The sequence below is a fragment of the Cynoglossus semilaevis genome, chromosome 8 (assembly GCF_000523025.1).
Source record: "Cynoglossus semilaevis isolate Cse_v1.0 chromosome 8, Cse_v1.0, whole genome shotgun sequence".
Taxonomy (NCBI): Eukaryota; Metazoa; Chordata; class Actinopteri; order Pleuronectiformes; family Cynoglossidae; genus Cynoglossus; species Cynoglossus semilaevis.
In genome coordinates, this window is record NC_024314.1 from 6,997,728 (window position 1) to 7,014,838 (window position 17,111).

The 17,111-nt window shown below is 39.7% G+C and overlaps 3 protein-coding genes across 3 annotated transcripts; 1 reads left to right on the plus strand and 2 right to left on the minus strand.

Moving 5' to 3' along the window:
- Positions 1-2,730: 2,730 nt before the first annotated feature.
- LOC103381816 (putative all-trans-retinol 13,14-reductase) lies at positions 2,731-9,524 on the minus strand. Its single transcript, XM_008314363.3, has 11 exons — positions 8,880-9,524; positions 8,001-8,183; positions 7,166-7,407; positions 6,870-7,065; positions 5,997-6,194; positions 5,788-5,907; positions 5,274-5,412; positions 4,671-4,780; positions 4,419-4,585; positions 4,166-4,325; positions 2,731-3,954 (listed from the first exon to the last, which is right to left on the minus strand). The coding sequence occupies exons 1-11, from the start codon at positions 9,034-9,036 to the stop codon at positions 3,785-3,787; spliced, it is 1,842 nt and encodes a 613-aa protein (XP_008312585.1). The 5' UTR covers positions 9,037-9,524; the 3' UTR covers positions 2,731-3,784.
- A 1,221-nt stretch (positions 9,525-10,745) lies between these two features.
- gngt2b (guanine nucleotide binding protein (G protein), gamma transducing activity polypeptide 2b) lies at positions 10,746-13,459 on the minus strand. The gene is made up of 3 exons (XM_008314364.2): positions 12,728-13,459; positions 12,458-12,546; positions 10,746-12,335 (listed from the first exon to the last, which is right to left on the minus strand). The coding sequence occupies exons 2-3, from the start codon at positions 12,539-12,541 to the stop codon at positions 12,207-12,209; spliced, it is 213 nt and encodes a 70-aa protein (XP_008312586.1). The 5' UTR covers positions 12,542-12,546; positions 12,728-13,459; the 3' UTR covers positions 10,746-12,206.
- Positions 13,460-14,224: 765 nt separating this feature from the next.
- tmem101 (transmembrane protein 101) lies at positions 14,225-17,027 on the plus strand. The gene is made up of 4 exons (XM_008314365.2): positions 14,225-14,420; positions 15,541-15,721; positions 15,842-15,988; positions 16,447-17,027. Exons 1-4 carry the CDS (start codon positions 14,260-14,262, stop codon positions 16,753-16,755), a joined length of 798 nt encoding a protein of 265 aa, XP_008312587.1. The 5' UTR covers positions 14,225-14,259; the 3' UTR covers positions 16,756-17,027.
- Positions 17,028-17,111: the final 84 nt, after the last annotated feature.

Here is a 17,111-nt window from a genome sequence, read left to right on the forward strand (position 1 = left end):
GTAGGATCCCTGTGGGACCATCACTCTGTGAGGCCTTGTCCTCAGACCCTGGGTCTGTGAGCGCAGAGGCCAGAATAAACATCCTCTGCCATCCAGAGAGCTAAACCTACAGAGAAGATCTGACAGGAGATCAGGACGAAAGGAGGTTGGAGTCAGCTGCAGGCTGCAGGTCACAGATGACTGCTAAAACCCTGCCCATGTGCTTGGTTTGTGTGAACCATACATGTCACAGGTATGGTTTAACCCTAACACCTGTCATATTTGTGCTGAGTCCAGAAAAGTAAATAATCAGTGTGAAGATCAAGGCTGGAGCATGTCTCAGCAAACTGTGAAACACAGACCAACGCCAGCTCTGAGCTCTAGAGACAAAGCTGTAAAAAAAAAAAGAAAACTCATCTTTCAATCAACAAAAATTCACATAAAAACATCTACACCATCCAGTCGGTATCCTGATATCATCACAGCCTCTGTAGAGCCCCCCCTAGTGCATGAATTCTCCTTCTCCAGACTCAACCCAAAATCTCAAGCTGGCTCACAATCCAAACACACTGTGCTCAGAAAAGACAGTGGTGACGAATGCGGATGTATAACTGCTGAATATCGCTCACTGGAGGGTGGTCCTTTACAGCCAGTGGCCTGGAGAGGCTGGCGTTGGTGGTGCTGCTGGTGGTGGATCCTTAAGATGAAGCGGTGAAATGTGAAACTCTGAATCATCTAGTCACTAGTAGGAGGAGCTAGAGCTGCAGCAGTGAAACGTGGGGGGAAATTAACTCTTTCATTTAATCACATGAGTATTCTGGTCATACCAACTAGACAATATGGAAAAAAACTTTTTTGTTTGTTTTTGTTGTGATCAGTACCTCCAAATTCTTGCTCTTCCCACAACTTCTGAATTGAAACCGGAGGTTCTATGGAACACTGTACACAATGACCACCTAGTGTGTTGTGGTAGTAAACATCTACAGCATGTGTTCTCCTCCTATTTACACCCCCACCCCCCACCCCACCCCCCAAAAAAGAAATAGATGTAATGAATGTAATGTAATGCAGTTAAAACCAGAATCTGCAGCTCCCTGTGATTTACTCTGTTTTTATGATGGCTTTGAGTTCATTATTTAGTCAAGTCCATGACTTTACTGCTTTGACTCAGTCCGTTTGAGATGTTTCCAGGAATGATAATTCTGAATTTCAGCAGGTAGATATATGTTGGGTTTGTTTTTTGTTTTTTTTGGTTTACTATATTAAAGTAGTAGTGGTGCTTTAGCCTCTTAAGCACCACTAGTATGACCCACATTAAAACACAGCAGTGTGGGTCTACTCTGTTCAGCTCAGACCAGTACATGGAGTCTTGAGAAATGACTCCATGTACCATTTATCAGCCAAAGTCACACACAGAGCAACTGCCATACAGTTACTAGTGCACCACTAGATGGAGCCCAAGTGTCACCGAAGTTACAAGAACCACCGTTTGAGTATCCTATTTAGACTGTTAGTGTTGGAACCGCTGCCCTCAGAGACAGCCGTGGGTCGCAGCACTGATCCAATCAGTTTTGTTACCTGGTAAAAACAAGAGGAGGGCTCTGTATGAGGAGCCATCCTAAAATAGTGTTTTCCATAAAATAGATTGTAACCCTGTTGTGCCTTTCACCTGATCAGGCCTTTCACTCTGGTCTGATCCTGCCTTCAGACCAGCTCTTCCCCTCTCATCTGGATTGTCTGAAACTGTGTTGCAGGAGACGTCAGATTGATAGCAGCTGTGGCTGTTGAGTTCATGCTGTGGGAGGCTGCAGTGGGCCAGCGGGGCGGAGCTTCAACATCTGGAAAAGAGAGAAGCTGGCTGAAACACTGAGACCAGAGATAGCACGGCAACATGGTTACACGGTGAGCCAAAGTCACTGCTGCTTCCAGACGGTGAACAATTGTCCTGTTTGACGCCACTGTCGCTGTGGTACAATCCTGTGGACGCAGTCACTTAAAGGTGTGCATCTGTGGATACGAAGTGTCAGTGGAGAGCAGGGGTGGAGTTTGGCCCCTGTGGTCCTCTCCTGATGTCAGAACGTGTCTAAACATGTGGTAGCCGCCTGTAAAAGGAAAAAGAAGGAAGGGGGTTGAGCTGGTCAACAAAACTTTTCCCCTCTCTGTTTTTCTGAAAATGGTGTCCCTTTCCAAAAGAAAAGGAAAATGTTCTCTTCACATTTCGCCTTCTATATTAACTGTATGTTTCAGAAGTTTTACCCTTTATCTATGGTCAGAGACACAAACATTCAAAAAAAGGCACAACCATATTTTCTCTTTTAATGTAAAATGTGTTTAATAAAAAGTGACTAATGTTTAACATCACCTACTACTTTCTAATGTAGTTCATAAGTGCATTTACATTTATTAATCAGCAGTAAACAAGTTTAAGTGAACTCTACTTCCCTTACTTCCCTTTACTAAATAACCAAGGATAACTATGATTCATTTTCTCTGTGGAGCTGTAGGCCGTGGACCCTACTCTATTCTGTTGTCAGGAGTTTGTTGAACTGGGTTCATGCTTTGTTCAGTCAGAGCACAGAATGCAGAAAAGTCACTGTGGATGTCACATTTATTTCTGGTGGAGAAGTGTATTTGACCATCCCATGGTAATTATATGCTGAACTTCCAGCAGAGCTAAGTCAGTATAATTAACTCCTCTCCCTCCCGTTCTGCTCCTCATTGGCCTTGACTAACCTCAGTTTCCCTTGTTGTTCTGAAAAACTGATAAAAGACATTTTATAACTGCAGTAACTGTGTGAATAAAGCAGCCGTGACAGTGGGTTTTCTCTGGCTTCGTGCAGAGGAGGGATGGAGGTTTGACTGGCAGGCCCGGGTACTGGCATCCCGTGGCTGACTGGACAGAGGGGGCTTTCTTCTCCTCGGACCCACCACCCACCCCACTGGTCCTCTCCTGCAGACCACAGTTTGTCAGCCAATCTGCTCACCGTTTAGTGTGGAAATGTTCACTTAGTGCAGGAAGTCTGAGGTTTCCCCCCTCATGTTTGATTTCAGGTGTTATCCAAACAGAACTGGGGTTAAAGGCAAGGTCAGAACAACATAGGTGGGAACTGGAGCCTTTTTGATGAAGTCCTTTTTAGCATCTCCACATAACTCTGAAAGGTGTTAATGAACACTCAGGGTGTTTTATGACAGCGTTTATTTGGTGATCTACGTGTGGCATCATTGTCAACGCCACACATTTACATGTGGTTTTAAAATTGTAATACAGTGAAAAGATGACTGTACATATTGCACAAAGTAAGATAAAATATATTAGACATGTACATGAGGCAAATGATTAAGGACAGAAATAAATCAAACATTAAACATTTGATTGTTAGATTATACAATTAAGCCTGGAAGGAGTGTTTTAGAGTCATAAGTATATACATATATATATATGTACTACATCTGAGTAAACAATTGAAATTAATGTGAAAACAAATATAAAACAATTACAGTATTTACATTGATTAAAATATTGTTGGATTTAAGGATATCATATTTAAATTCTCTATTCTGAATTGCAGGAGAACATTTATAAGCCCTCAACAATTCTGTACTCAATGTTTTCCGAACACTAACCATAATTTCCATATCTTGCAGAGGGATGAGGACCAACACAGACCGTAAATGAGGCCAAAACTCTCCAGCTAGCCATCTTCCTCTGTTGTGTCTTCCTCTAACCCTCCCAATAATCCTGCATTACACGGCTCCAGGTTGGTGCAGTTTCACTTGTGTCCTCCAGGGGAAGCATGAGGCTGGCTCACTTCAGCTTCTTCTTGGCCAGCTGGGCCACCTCCTTGGCCTTCCTCCTCTTCAGCTTCTTTTTGAGGAGGAGCAAGTCGATGTAGACGATGTGGTCCAACACTGCGGAGGCGCAGAGGAGTCCACCATGTAGAGCTCCTGCTATCCCGCAGCTGAACACGTCCTGGCCTGGAAGACAGAGACTCCACGTGAAAACAGAGAACCTGGAATCCAGCTTAAGGCTGAGATATGTTTTCGTACGTTTTTCAAACACGCGTCCCTTCCCAATCATTGTTTTTAACTTTAGCCTTAATAGAACCCTGCCTGTCATCATAAGAATCACTCTGTCAAATCTCTTCCAACATCTACATGTGTTGTTAAGCAGCACAGATTGTCATACCTGAGATGTAGAGGTTTTTGACCGGTGTATTACACCTGTTTCTCGCTACGGTCTCCGCCTGGAAGCGGTCAAGGTTGTGTTCAGCGGAGTACATTGCTCCACGTTGAGCCCCCAGGTAGTGCATGTTGGTCAGTGGGGTCGCCACATCCTGGAATACTAACTGCAGAACAAAGTACACATTTCTAATAAGAAATAAGACGACCTTTAACTTTTACTTCATTGCAACAGACGCAGGCTTGACACAGACACAGACCTTGTCCTTGATCTTGGGGAACACAGTGCAGGCCCAGTCAAACAGGTTGTTAGCAAATCTCATCTTGTAGTCGTAGTATTCGTCACCCCTTTTCCGCACGGTGGTGTCCTTCCATTCCTCGAACCATTCGTATTTCACCATTGTCAGAATTGTCATGCAACATTTTCCTAAAGGAGCAGGGAAAGAACAAGGCTTTAAAGCCTGTTCCATTGAAGTCCATACATTAAAGCTCTGGAGGAACAGTGTTTGTACCAGGATGTCTGACTTTGGCTTCAGTGTCTTTGGAGGACGGTATTGTGATGAACATCATGGGAATGTTATCTGGAGCGTCCTCTTTGCTCAGAGCAAAGAAGTCTTCCATCCTGAGGAGAAAAGTGAAGTCTCGATTAGTACTGGCGACAAATAACAAGAAGCCATATAAACGCTGCTCTTTACGCCATCTAGAGGATGACAGATGGAATCTCATGTTCCCTGTAAAACAAGCCACGTAGTAAAGAGTCATGTTGGTTATCTTATACACACGTTTCATTCAGTTACGTTATATTTAGCTGAGCGCCTCATTAGGATAAGTAGCAATGAAAAATTATAAATGTGTCCAAGGTATAATCAGCAGGTTTACTGTGAGTCTCTTCTTATACAACAGTGCCCCCTTCTGATTAAAAAAGAGAAGACGGAAATAAAGAAAAAGACAGTGATGTGATGATAAAGGAACAGATAAAGAATAAGTTGAGGGAGATAAAGATAGGGAGGAAGATGAAAAAGGAGAAAAGGGAAAAAAGAAGATGATAAAGAGGATGTTGAAAATGAAAAAGAAGAAGAAGAATTGTTCTTCCTACTACAGTAATGCACACTTACGACTTGTCCATATCATTGTTTTTAAAGAGCCAGAAGTTGGTGGACACGAGGCCCAGCTCCTCCTCAGTGCCGTCAAAGCCAGAGAAGACTAAGAATGACCCTCTGCCATGTTTCATGGTGTTGAGTCTTTCCTGAATATCTACAAAATAGATAGAGGAGTGTGACAGTTCACAGGGAAGGACATCTTACTCCACTAAATATCCCCCATTAGGCAGTGAAACAAACGAGGCATTTGGACATGCATTATCAATATTAACTCAAGTTTGGTCACAAATGTGGTAAATGAGAGGAAAGTTGAGAGTGGAGTGACACCAGAGGGAGGGGTGTATACGTGAAAGAACATGAAAACCAAGCTCAGAGTAAAAGTAAAATTTTAATGCAGAGATTTGGATTTACTGTGGTAAATTTCCATTAGTACACCAAGAAGATAATTCATGACTGAATAACTGAGGATGTTGTTAGGATTTTTATTTCTGTTCCTAGATTATTTGTCACTGTGATTAACATCTCTCACCGTGTTTGACTTGAATCTCTGTTGACAGAAGCTTCTGGAAAGTGGTGAAGATACCACAGTTGGAGACAACAACAGGTGCATGGACCTCGACTTCCCCCTGACCTTTCCTCACTTTCACACCTTCACCACAGAAAAGTCAAGTTCAAGTCAAGCGGACATTACTTTACAACTGAAAGGTAATCTTTTTTTTTGTTTTGTTTTGTTTTTACCATACGCTGCTCCTTTCTCATTGACCAGGATCTGTGAGACCGGGGCTCTGACCAGACAGTTGCCTCCATATTTCTGAATTGTCCGAATGATGTGAAAGGCGATTTCACTGGCGCCCCCCTTAGGATAGTAGGCTCCTCGTTTGTAGTGATGGATGAGGAGGGCGTTGATCAGAATGCTGGAGTCTTTTGGAGGCACGCCTGAACGTGAATAGATACATTACTACTCAGCAACAATAAAACGTTTAATAAGTTAAATATTAATATTGAATAAGTTAAATATGTTAATTTAAAAAATCCACTCCACTCATTATCTCTTCAAATGAGAGATATGAAGATGCATGAGATGCAGTTGCTTCTTGCTCAGAAAATGCTAACAGTTTGCAAAAATATCTCAAAATACTGTATCTTCCCAGCTGATAACATCAGATATGTAACCACAACGATATCTAAAAGTTAGCACTGATTAACAACAAATTAGCCATACAACAATGTAAAATGATCTAAAACTGATTCAAAATAGTCCCCAATACCTTAACAGTAACATTTAGTGTAACAAATAATTCTAGGTTGCTATAACTACAACAGGTCAGGGTTAAGTTCATTTAAGGGAATTTATATTGATCTTAAAGGTCAAGTTATAAAAAGAATCAATCAATATCTGATAATAAAAAAATTAAACCACTTAAACAATATTAAACACTAAACCAGGACAATTCAGCTTGTCAACTGAACAGATGTTTACTTAATCACATAGTGTATGAGTGCCATTTAACTACACTCATACTTTACAGTATGAGTGTATGAGTGAAGTATGAGTGTACAATACACTCATACTTTACACTACTCTATTCCGCTGTGTTCCTGCAGACCTACCGTAGAAAAGGTAGGAGAAGATGACGTGCAGATCCTTGTTGCTCGTCAGAGAGTTAACCAAATCTGTGGCACATGTCCCTGAAAGACGGAAGACTGAGGACACCAGGTCTGCGATGCCAGACTTCAACAGGAACAGAGAAACCCACTGAGGGATCAGCTTTAGAGTGGCCAGATAATGAGTCTTCTTCGCTGAGATCTGTTGGGGTGTGGAGAACAGAAAAAAAGAGAAAAAGACTGATTTAGTTTTCATTTAAACCCGGTGCAGACTGACGTGAGTGTCCTCTCTCCCCGAGCACCTTCATGATCTTGAAAAAGGTCTCGATGGCCTCTGTGTCATCAGGAAACTGTTTGAACAGATGAGCCTTCATCTCACTTTTCCCAGAGACTATGGTGTACTCTCTCTTCTCATCACCCAGGCCAATCTGGATGGTGTCAAAGTGTGGATTCAGCTCCTGGAACTCCAGCTGACCCTCAGAGATCTGGTCAAAGGCGATACGCAGCAGACTGTTCTCATGGAGCTGACCGAGGTAATGAAGACCTGGGGAAGAATTACCAAAAATTCTATATGGTTAATGGATATTCCATGGTGTTGCATTCATTAACTTATTAATTCACATCATTCATGAATACAAAATAAACAATTAAACTAATGTTTTATAGACTGTGGTATAAATCCAGCCTATCAGGGTTGAACCATACAAATATGGAGGGACATGCAGACCAGGCAGACCACAGATGACCTGGATGCAGTGGGTTTTCTTTCCTAGGTCTAGTGCAACATTTCAATTTTTCTTCAACATAATACAGACACACTTTGTCATGTCAGTCAAAGTCCAACATGGCCCTGCAGATCATTTACTCATAACTGTTGTTGGGCTGATAATGCACCTACATTAAGTGTAACTATGTTCTTAATTGAACCAATGCTTTAGTTGTTCCAGATAAAGCAAAGACAAATAAGCTTATTCTAATTTAAAATAATAATAATAATATTAAAAGATGCTAGCTGCTGTTCATAGAAGAAGAAGTAAAGGTTAACTAAGTACAAGGAATGAAGTACTTCATAGATGTACTGTATCAGTCAGGTTATTAATGTTAGTAGCTGTACAGTTCTGCTCCCTGTCTTCTTACCAACATCAAACTCAAAGCCTTTTTCTATATAGGTGTGGCAGCAGCCTCCAGCCTGATCATGTTGCTCCAGCACCAAAACTTTTTTTCCTGCTTTGGCCAATGTGGCTCCAGCTGTCAGCCCACCAATACCACTGCCAATGACAATGACGTCCAGATTCTGTGGCACCTTCTCCAGAGTGAAACCTGCATGGAGGCACACACACACACAAACACACATACAGCTGCTTAAAACGCAGTCATCATGTCTAAACACTATAACAGTGCACATTAAAAATCAAAAGTCTTGTGTAATTTCAGTTACATAAGGTGGTCTGAAGGTCACATGACACACCTCTCCACTTACAGCTGCCCTTTATCTCTGCCCTCACATCAGCAGTAAACATTAGATTGGTAATGGCTAGGTCATAATTTGATTTAGATAGTGGTTTATTTTTCTTATCTAAACTCTGAGTTACAACACAGAAAACTAGCCCCTCAGAATTTATATCATGTTGAGGTAATCGTCTGCCACTAACAACAGTGCTCCGATCAAAAGGAATCTATTAACAATGTCTTAAAAAAAACAAACATATATATATATATATATATATAAACACACAATTTCCAGAGTGTACGTTTAAACATGTTTTTTAGCCATGTTGCTGGAAGCTGTCACTGGTGGAGCCGCCCTTGTGGCCAACAAACAAGCCCTTTGCCCAGGATGAACAGGTCCAACTGTCAGACAGCTGAATGACCCAAGGCCCAGTGTTCTTTACATTTTTCTTTTAAGACTTTACAGTAAATATATAGATAATATTTAAGATGACATCACATTTCCTGTTCCTAACAATTAGATTTTGAACACATGCACCATCTGCTCTAGAGTCCACAGTACGGTACCTTGCTTGATGACTTTGTCTCTCTTCTTCTGGTCAAACACACGAGGACCCGGAGGTCTGACCGACTCCAGCGTAAAGGGACTGGGTTTCCCGAACAAATACCAGTACGTGCCACCGGCCCATATCACCAGCCAAGCTAAAAGAATCAGCAGCCACATTGTTGAGATAATGGGTCAGTGGGTTAGACTGATGTGTGATCTGAGCGTTGACGGCAGCTGCAGTTATAGTAGAGCCTCTGAATACTACTGTCCTTACAGGACTCCTCTTTATGCTGTGAGCCAAAGGTCCATAAGAGAGAGGCGGGAGTTGGATATGCAGTGGTGCTGATACAGAGAGGAGCCGTAAAGATAAAGTGGTCAGAGACCCATTTTCTTTTGTTATGACACTGCTGAAATGACAATAACAATATGCTGTTCTAGCTGGTCTTTAGTTACATCACTTTCCCCGTTAGTGCCTCAATAAGATGGAACTGTCTTGTGTTGTGTTTATAAAGGCTAAACCCATTGTGGTCGAAGCTGTTAGCTCCTAATGCAACACTGCACATTGGGTTGTAGAGTTTGGGTGGTTGGCCGAATTCCAGGCGATCTTTCTTTTTTATGGTGTTTCTGGAAAGACTTTTGTATGCAGGATTGGGTTAATTGGAAACTCCAAATTTTCCATTTTGTAGGAATGTTGTGGTGCTTTGGTCCAGAGGCAATGTCTCTGTCATTGGTCTGGAACCCCGGGGTTCACCTCCTGGGCAAGATCGAATCCCTGTTAGGGCGGTTGGTACGTTCCAGTGGACTCACCACCCACAGAAAGGTTCAGGGGGGTTGGTACGGTGCAATGTGATCGTCATGGAGACTGCTGCCCCCACGACCCGGTAACGGATAAGCGGATGAAAATGAATGGATGGATGTAAGAATGTTAGTGCAAATGGTTGTTCAACTCTAAATGTGGCCCCATGACAGACCAGAGACCAGACTCTGTCGAGGAAGTTCTTCTGTCCTCCTCTGACTTTCTCATTTCAGTGCAGGAAATAATTACTTCATGTGAATATTATTGTGATTATAATATTTTATTTTAAGGTATTGTCTTTATCTTTGTGCATTAGAGTCCAGGCCTTAACTTTGGTCTAGAAGTTGTGGAAAAAAACATGTTTTCTGCCTGTGTGTAGTGGGAATATCTATGGTCACTTCAGTGATCTTATAGGAAACATCTGTAGATTAGATAAATCTACAAGCTAACTGCTTTACTGATAAGGCAATTTAGATAAATGCTATACCAGACCCTTCATCTGTGGTGTGCACTTTTATGGCTTTACGACAGTCAGGGAACTAAATGGAATCTGGTAGAGTTTTATCATGGACATTTGATTACAACACACTAGGATTTCTAAGCAGAACTTGCAGATAATATGAGGTCAAAGGCTAGATTATTCAAAATGAACTGGAGGATTTTATACACCCATTCCTGTTGTATATATATATATGTGTGTGTGTGTGTGTGTGTGTGTGTGTGTGTGTGTGTGTTTGTGTATATAAACATATGAAGTTACAAAAGTATGTGACTCCCTGTACGTTTTTTAATTGTACAGTACTTTCAATACCAACCATTTAGAAAGGACTATGTGTTTCTTATTTTTGTGCTACCATACGTCTTTAAGAGTGAAATATTACATTTTCAACAAATGGCTTGTTCCTTCTGTCTTCGAATCTGTTGAACTACATGCCAAGCTTGCCCTGGACAGAACATTTAAGCCTAAGCTTTCCTGCAGGTGGATGTCGAAAACTCTTGTGAAAATCACTGTCAGTTGTTATAAATATTAGTAAGAATGTTAGTGCAAATGGTTGTTCAACTCTAAATGTGGCCCCATGACAGACCAGAGACCAGACTCTGTCGAGGAAGTTCTTCTGTCCTCCTCTGACTTTCTCATTTCAGTGCAGGAAATAATTACTTCATGTGAATATTATTGTGATTATAATATTTTATTTTAAGGTATTGTCTTTATCTTTGTGCATTAGAGTCCAGGCCTTAACTTTGGTCTAGAAGTTGTGGAAAAAAACATGTTTTCTGCCTGTGTGTAGTGGGAATATCTATGGTCACTTCAGTGATCTTATAGGAAACATCTGTAGATTAGATAAATCTACAAGCTAACTGCTTTACTGATAAGGCAATTTAGATAAATGCTATACCAGACCCTTCATCTGTGGTGTGCACTTTTATGGCTTTACGACAGTCAGGGAACTAAATGGAATCTGGTAGAGTTTTATCATGGACATTTGATTACAACACACTAGGATTTCTAAGCAGAACTTGCAGATAATATGAGGTCAAAGGCTAGATTATTCAAAATGAACTGGAGGATTTTATACACCCATTCCTGTTGTATATATATATATGTGTGTGTGTGTGTGTGTGTGTGTGTGTGTGTGTGTTTGTGTATATAAACATATGAAGTTACAAAAGTATGTGACTCCCTGTACGTTTTTTAATTGTACAGTACTTTCAATACCAACCATTTAGAAAGGACTATGTGTTTCTTATTTTTGTGCTACCATACGTCTTTAAGAGTGAAATATTACATTTTCAACAAATGGCTTGTTCCTTCTGTCTTCGAATCTGTTGAACTACATGCCAAGCTTGCCCTGGACAGAACATTTAAGCCTAAGCTTTCCTGCAGGTGGATGTCGAAACCTCTTGTGAAAATCACTGTCAGTTGTTATAAATATTAGAGAAACAGCACAGACTGATTACAATACATACTACATTACAATCAGAGTTTCTTTTTTCTATCAATTGTATGTTGAGAAATGTCAAGAATTGTGCACATTTGCTGTTGCCTCTATTGAAAGTGACACCAATTAGAGGGCTGAGGGGATAGGCTTAAAGGCTTTAATACAGGAAGCAGCTCCTTGTCAACAGACCAGTGTAAAATCCTATTAAGAATTAGACTTAAGCAGTGGCCACTCATTTGACTTTGCCTTGCTCTGTACAGTAACAAAGGTAAGTCTACGTTGTCTTGGGCTGATATTTGATCAAAAAAAGTGCAGCATACCCTATTTAATATTAACTACTATAATAAAATGAGATAGAAGGGCAATACAAAGTAGGTGTCAGAGAACCAGCCAGGTCAGGTCAAAGCTCTTTGCAGCTAAATGCTTTTCATAACAAAATGACAAACAGTTTCTTATCAACAGTAACATACAACAGTACAGAGATTGGAATGGGATTGCATCACATTTACTTAAAATGTGTTTCCTGTCTACATTTTATTGACATTATTTCTACAGGACTATCACAGAAATGCAGCCGTAGACAATTCAAAAACAGTGGATGTCATTATGTGCTATGTTATTATACATCCTCCCTTGTCTCCCTTGTAGGGGTTCTTGTCATCTGGAACACCCTTGATCAGCGGATCATTCGGTAGGCGCTCCTCAACAAAAGCAATGGTCTCTGCACAGTTGGCAGCCACCTGTGTTTTTAACAGAAGAGCAAACACAGGATTTTCTAAAAGCATAGATTGAAGATTTTTCTTGTCCATAAAGCAATAAACTACATGTAAACAAGACAGAATACAAGAGCTCTTTGACTTACTGGTGTCCTAGTTGTGTTAACTTCTTTTTTCAACTGCTCCAGCTCCATTTTCAGGATTTCCTTATCTGACATATCCCGAGCCATTCTGGCTGCATGAAGGGTTTAGGAGAATACTTTATTTAAAATTTGTACACGACTTAACTCCATCATTGTTCACCTATACATTTTTAACTTGAATTATTTACAGTTAAAATATAATTTAATGATAAAACACTACTGCTTAAGTACATAAAAACCCAGCCTAATACCACTGTCAGTGTAGTTTCTTACCTGTTGAATGGCAGGACCTCCAACAATCTGAGAAAAGTGTTGGCTCCTAACAGCTTGTCGACTGTACGCTCTCGTCTAGTCCTGTCTCCTGCTCACACTAACTGATCTCTGCTGTCTTACTGCTCTTCATCCCAGCTGATCCCTAGGGACAGGCTTTTGGCAGAGGTCATTGCAGGATTGGGCCTAATGTCATTAATCCCCTGTGATGAGATTAAACAATCAGGTGCCACAGCCACCTGAAAAGGAAAAAGGAAGTCAAGAGTCTACTGATCCCTATAGATCTGCAGATACCTGGCTGCAGACATGTTCTTTAATAACTTGGTGTTATATGAATGCCACTGGGTTTAATTAGTTTAATAAAGAACACATTTTTGTACAAAATGTACAAATCTTCTTCTTTTAGTTTGTGTCATCTTTGTCTAGTATTATTCAAGTGTCATTCAATTTAAAGTTTGTTGTCTAGTCATTCCATTTCTGTGGAAAAAATGGACAATATGAAGGTTCTGCTAAATGTCTTTTATTGAGAGATCTAGATTATTTTTGTTAATTCCCTCTATGTATGTTGTTCAGTACTGGTTAATTTTTTTTTCAACTTTTGGCCATGTTCATTTGTCAAATTGCGTCAGTTATGGCAAAGTGTTGATCCTTGAAAAATCTTGAGGGAGAATCTGCATAAACCATTTTCATGATCTGGGTTAGTCTCATTCACTTTAGATTAACTCTGTACACGTCACTGGATTAACCACATGGTGGAAGTGCCTCAAAGTGGAGCTAGTGTGTCTCTGTAATGTAGTTATGACCAAATGTATTGTTTTAATTATGTATCTGTTATTATAGTTGGCATTTGTGCTAAAATGATTAATGAATAAGAATAAATACTTATTGGATATAAAGCTGGTTTGATCTGGTGTTGTACTTTAGGTATTATCATCCAAAGGTGTTTGTTTAGACAGAGAGCAGTAGGAGAGAAAAAAAAAATTTAAAAGCAATTTTTTTCTTTTGAATAAATATGTTATTGCTAATATGTTTAACAAGCAAAAAAAGGCAACGATGTTTGGCTGTACACCTTCTAGCTCTAGCTGCAGCTGTAATACAGACATCAAAGTGTATCATTGGAATGATGATAGTAATTTAGTCAGGAGTTTTAGTTATTTTATGAAAGATTTTCTTCATAAATATCTTGGTTAATTTCTAGCAAATGCAATGAACGGTGACATTGTCGTTGCGAATACATTATATTACACTGTCGATGCCTTAAAAGGGAGGAAAGACAGCAAATAAAATGCTTTGCTTTACAAAATTAGTCACAAAGGCCGAATTGACTGTTGTTGTTAATTTTGTTCAATAGATGGCAGTGACGATCATTTTGTCTTTCGTTCAACCCACTATGATCCGTGTACCAATAGAATAACGCCATTCTTAAGTTCACAAAGACCTTTCAAAATAAGAGTTTGAAGCTCGTAGTCTTGATAAGATAGACATTTCCGGGAGATGAGTTCTTTTATTTTGTCATGTAAAATATTTGTAGCCGGATGTTTACTCGTCAGCACTGTAATACGAGCATGGCAGTTTCAAACAGAAAACAGCTTTTTAAGTTTATTAGTCAGTTAGGAGCCTTCATTCTAACTCGATTCGGTTTTTGGAACTGCTTCTGTATGTTGATGCTGTTTGCTGAGAGAGCGGACTCAAAAAGGTAAGAAAGAAAAAGAAATTTACGGGCAAATGTTGAATGAGTGAATGTTAGCATGCGTGCTAAACACTAATACACAAAATATCTATAGGTTAAATTCACACAGTAACTGGCCAACATAATGTCTGGCATCGTCCTAAAGTTTTCGTTAACCTTTCAAATGAGCGCATGTGTAACTTTTAAATTTGTTTCAGAAAGGTTGTGTATAGATGAACAGCTTATAGTAAGTCGGATCTGTAATTATCAGTCGAGACTCTGTAATTTCCTTGAGTAATTGCAGTTTCTCTCTATCTCTCAAGCACATTGGGTGTGTTTGGGTTGTTGTCTGAGGTGGGTTGGTCTTGTGTAGACAACCCACACCCTCCGACTTTACTCAGAAACCACAACAGCTCTGCAGATATGTAAAACATCTGCTTCTGTGACTTGTCTTTTTTTTTTTTTTTTCAAAAGGAAAAAACGTTAACATCTTATCCACAGTATTTTACCCAATACTCAGTATTGCACAAATTTACCTCGAAAAATGCATTAAGTACCCTTCAAATATTTAACAATGTCCATTTTAATGGTACAATTTAGAAAAAATATACTTTTTTGGTAATTCAAATTTTGATCAAAGTAACATTCCATACTAATAATTTCTTGGAAAAGTCTTCAAAAATAAACGTTTTTCAAAAATGACTAGAAATGCACTTATTACCCTTCAAATATGTACTGTACCAATGTCCATTTTCATGGTTAAAATTTAAAAATATATATATACTTTTTCGGTAAGTCAACTTTTGACCACAGTAACATGTCATTAAGTTCATAAGAAAATGTCTTCAAATATATTCACATAAACATAACTTGATTATTAGTATCAGTTTTTCAAAAGGTTATTGTGCATCTTTGGTTGCATGTATCCAACGATGAGGGTGTGTTTTGTGGAGATTTTGAAAATCATCAACTTAATGCCTTTGATTTTATCATAATTTAATGGTTTCCTAGCAATTCTAATTTCATGTTGGACATTATAACATTTGCTTGTTTTATTGCAGTCTGTACCAGAGGTTTTTAATAAAACAATCTTGTAAAGCTCATATCAGTTGGGTGAAATGACACTGTTGTCTGCCATCCTCTCCAGGAAGCCAGACATCCATGTCCCCTACCTGTACGTGGACATGGGCGTTGCTGTGCTCTGTGCCAGCTTCATGTCATTCGGGGTAAAGAGGAGATGGTTCGCAATGGCGGCTGCCTTACAGCTTGCTGTCAGCACTTATGCATCTTACCATGGAGAAAATGTTCACTACAGTGAGTGGCTGAAAGTGAGTTGAATTTATCAGTCAAATTACTTTTCCTTTCCATTTAAATTAAATTTAAAAGACGTTGTTATTATTTTGTTATTTTTTGTGCTAAGATGAAGCTTAGTTTGTGCTGCTCTTCAGGTACGAATGTATTCCAGAGCACTGGCTATTATTGGAGGCTTCCTGGTTCTGGCCAGTGGAGCAGGAGAGGTTTATAGACAGAAACCTCGCAGCAGATCCCTACAGTCCACTGGACAGGTCTTCCTGGGAGTCTACCTCATTTGCATGGTAAAATCAGTCTAATGCAAAATATCTTTATGTGAATAGGCTAAGTAACATGCCAACCTTTGAAATGTGACAAATTCGTTGTCTCTGAAGGGGGCTGAACAGAAAACACAGGACATAGTCATTTAAATTTAACACAGACATGTAAAAAGGAATGATTGCAATTTATTTATTGCTCATAGAAAATCTGCTGTTCCTAATACAAGGTTTCTTTGTGCGTTCTTAAGCTTTTTCTTTGTGTCACTTACATTTAATGCATCTAAATGTATAAAGATGGCTTTAGAACAGTCACACATTATAATAACATAGGAAACCAAAAATGCGCCCAAAGCTATTAACATTATTTAGCTCAGAATTATTTTAAGCTACGGTCTCCCCTTACCTGCTTAAAGTTACCTTTACTTAACAATGCTATTTTTCCAGTTTATTTAAGCAGTGTAGTTCCACTTCCCCCCCACTAGGTATACTCCTTACAACACAGCAAAGAGGATAGACTGGCCTATCTTAACCACATCGCTGGGGGAGAGATCATGGTGATGCTACTGGAGGTTCTATTTGGGGTTCTGGCACTGGCCTTTCTCTCTGGCTACTACATCCGTCTGGCTGCTCAGATTCTGGCCACGGTGCTCCCTCTGATCATCCTGCTCATCGATGGGAACCTGGGATACTGGCACAACACTCGCAAGGTGGAATTCTGGAACCAAATGAAGCTGATGGGACATAATGTGTGCATCTTTGGAGCTGCGCTGATACTTGCAACTGATGGCTGAACCACAGAGTATCACAGACTTGTAGAACGTTTCTAAAGTTGCTGGGACTTCTCAGGATTCAAATGCATGAAGATGAAAATGGTTGAACAAAACCACAATGGCCGTTACATGTTTGCCTCCCTCAGTGTAACATAATACAAGAAACACTGGAGCTTTCTCTGCAATTTCACGTTTACATTTCTTTTCTGTTATGCGAGTGTTACAACATGAATAATTTGTATAAAAAATTTGTATTAAAATAAAAACACACTATGTCTACTCATTTGTAGAAATAGAAAAAGAATGAGACACTTTAAAGTTTTATTGAAAAGGATGGTTGAAGCGGTAAATTTATTTTTATGGATTTTTCAGGATGG

What these genes read in the sequence shown, in the direction of transcription:
- gngt2b (XM_008314364.2), bottom strand. Translation starts at nt 12,541, where the DNA reads ATGGCTCGGGATATGTCAGATAAGGAAATCCTGAAAATGGAGCTGGAG. An exon ending in TTAACACAACTAGGACACCA is followed by an intron (nt 12,336 to 12,457) that starts GTAAGTCAAAGA and finishes TTAAAAACACAG; the next exon opens with GTGGCTGCCAACTGTGCAGA.
- tmem101 (XM_008314365.2), top strand. Translation starts at nt 14,260, where the DNA reads ATGTTTACTCGTCAGCACTGTAATACGAGCATGGCAGTTTCAAACAGA. An exon ending in ACTACAGTGAGTGGCTGAAA is followed by an intron (nt 15,722 to 15,841) that starts GTGAGTTGAATT and finishes GCTGCTCTTCAG; the next exon opens with GTACGAATGTATTCCAGAGC. An exon ending in GAGTCTACCTCATTTGCATG is followed by an intron (nt 15,989 to 16,446) that starts GTAAAATCAGTC and finishes CCCCCCCACTAG; the next exon opens with GTATACTCCTTACAACACAG.
- LOC103381816 (XM_008314363.3), bottom strand. Translation starts at nt 9,036, where the DNA reads ATGTGGCTGCTGATTCTTTTAGCTTGGCTGGTGATATGGGCCGGTGGC. An exon ending in AGACAAAGTCATCAAGCAAG is followed by an intron (nt 8,184 to 8,879) that starts GTACCGTACTGT and finishes GCCTCCATGCAG; the next exon opens with GTTTCACTCTGGAGAAGGTG. An exon ending in AGCCAAAGTCAGACATCCTG is followed by an intron (nt 4,586 to 4,670) that starts GTACAAACACTG and finishes CTGCTCCTTTAG; the next exon opens with GAAAATGTTGCATGACAATT.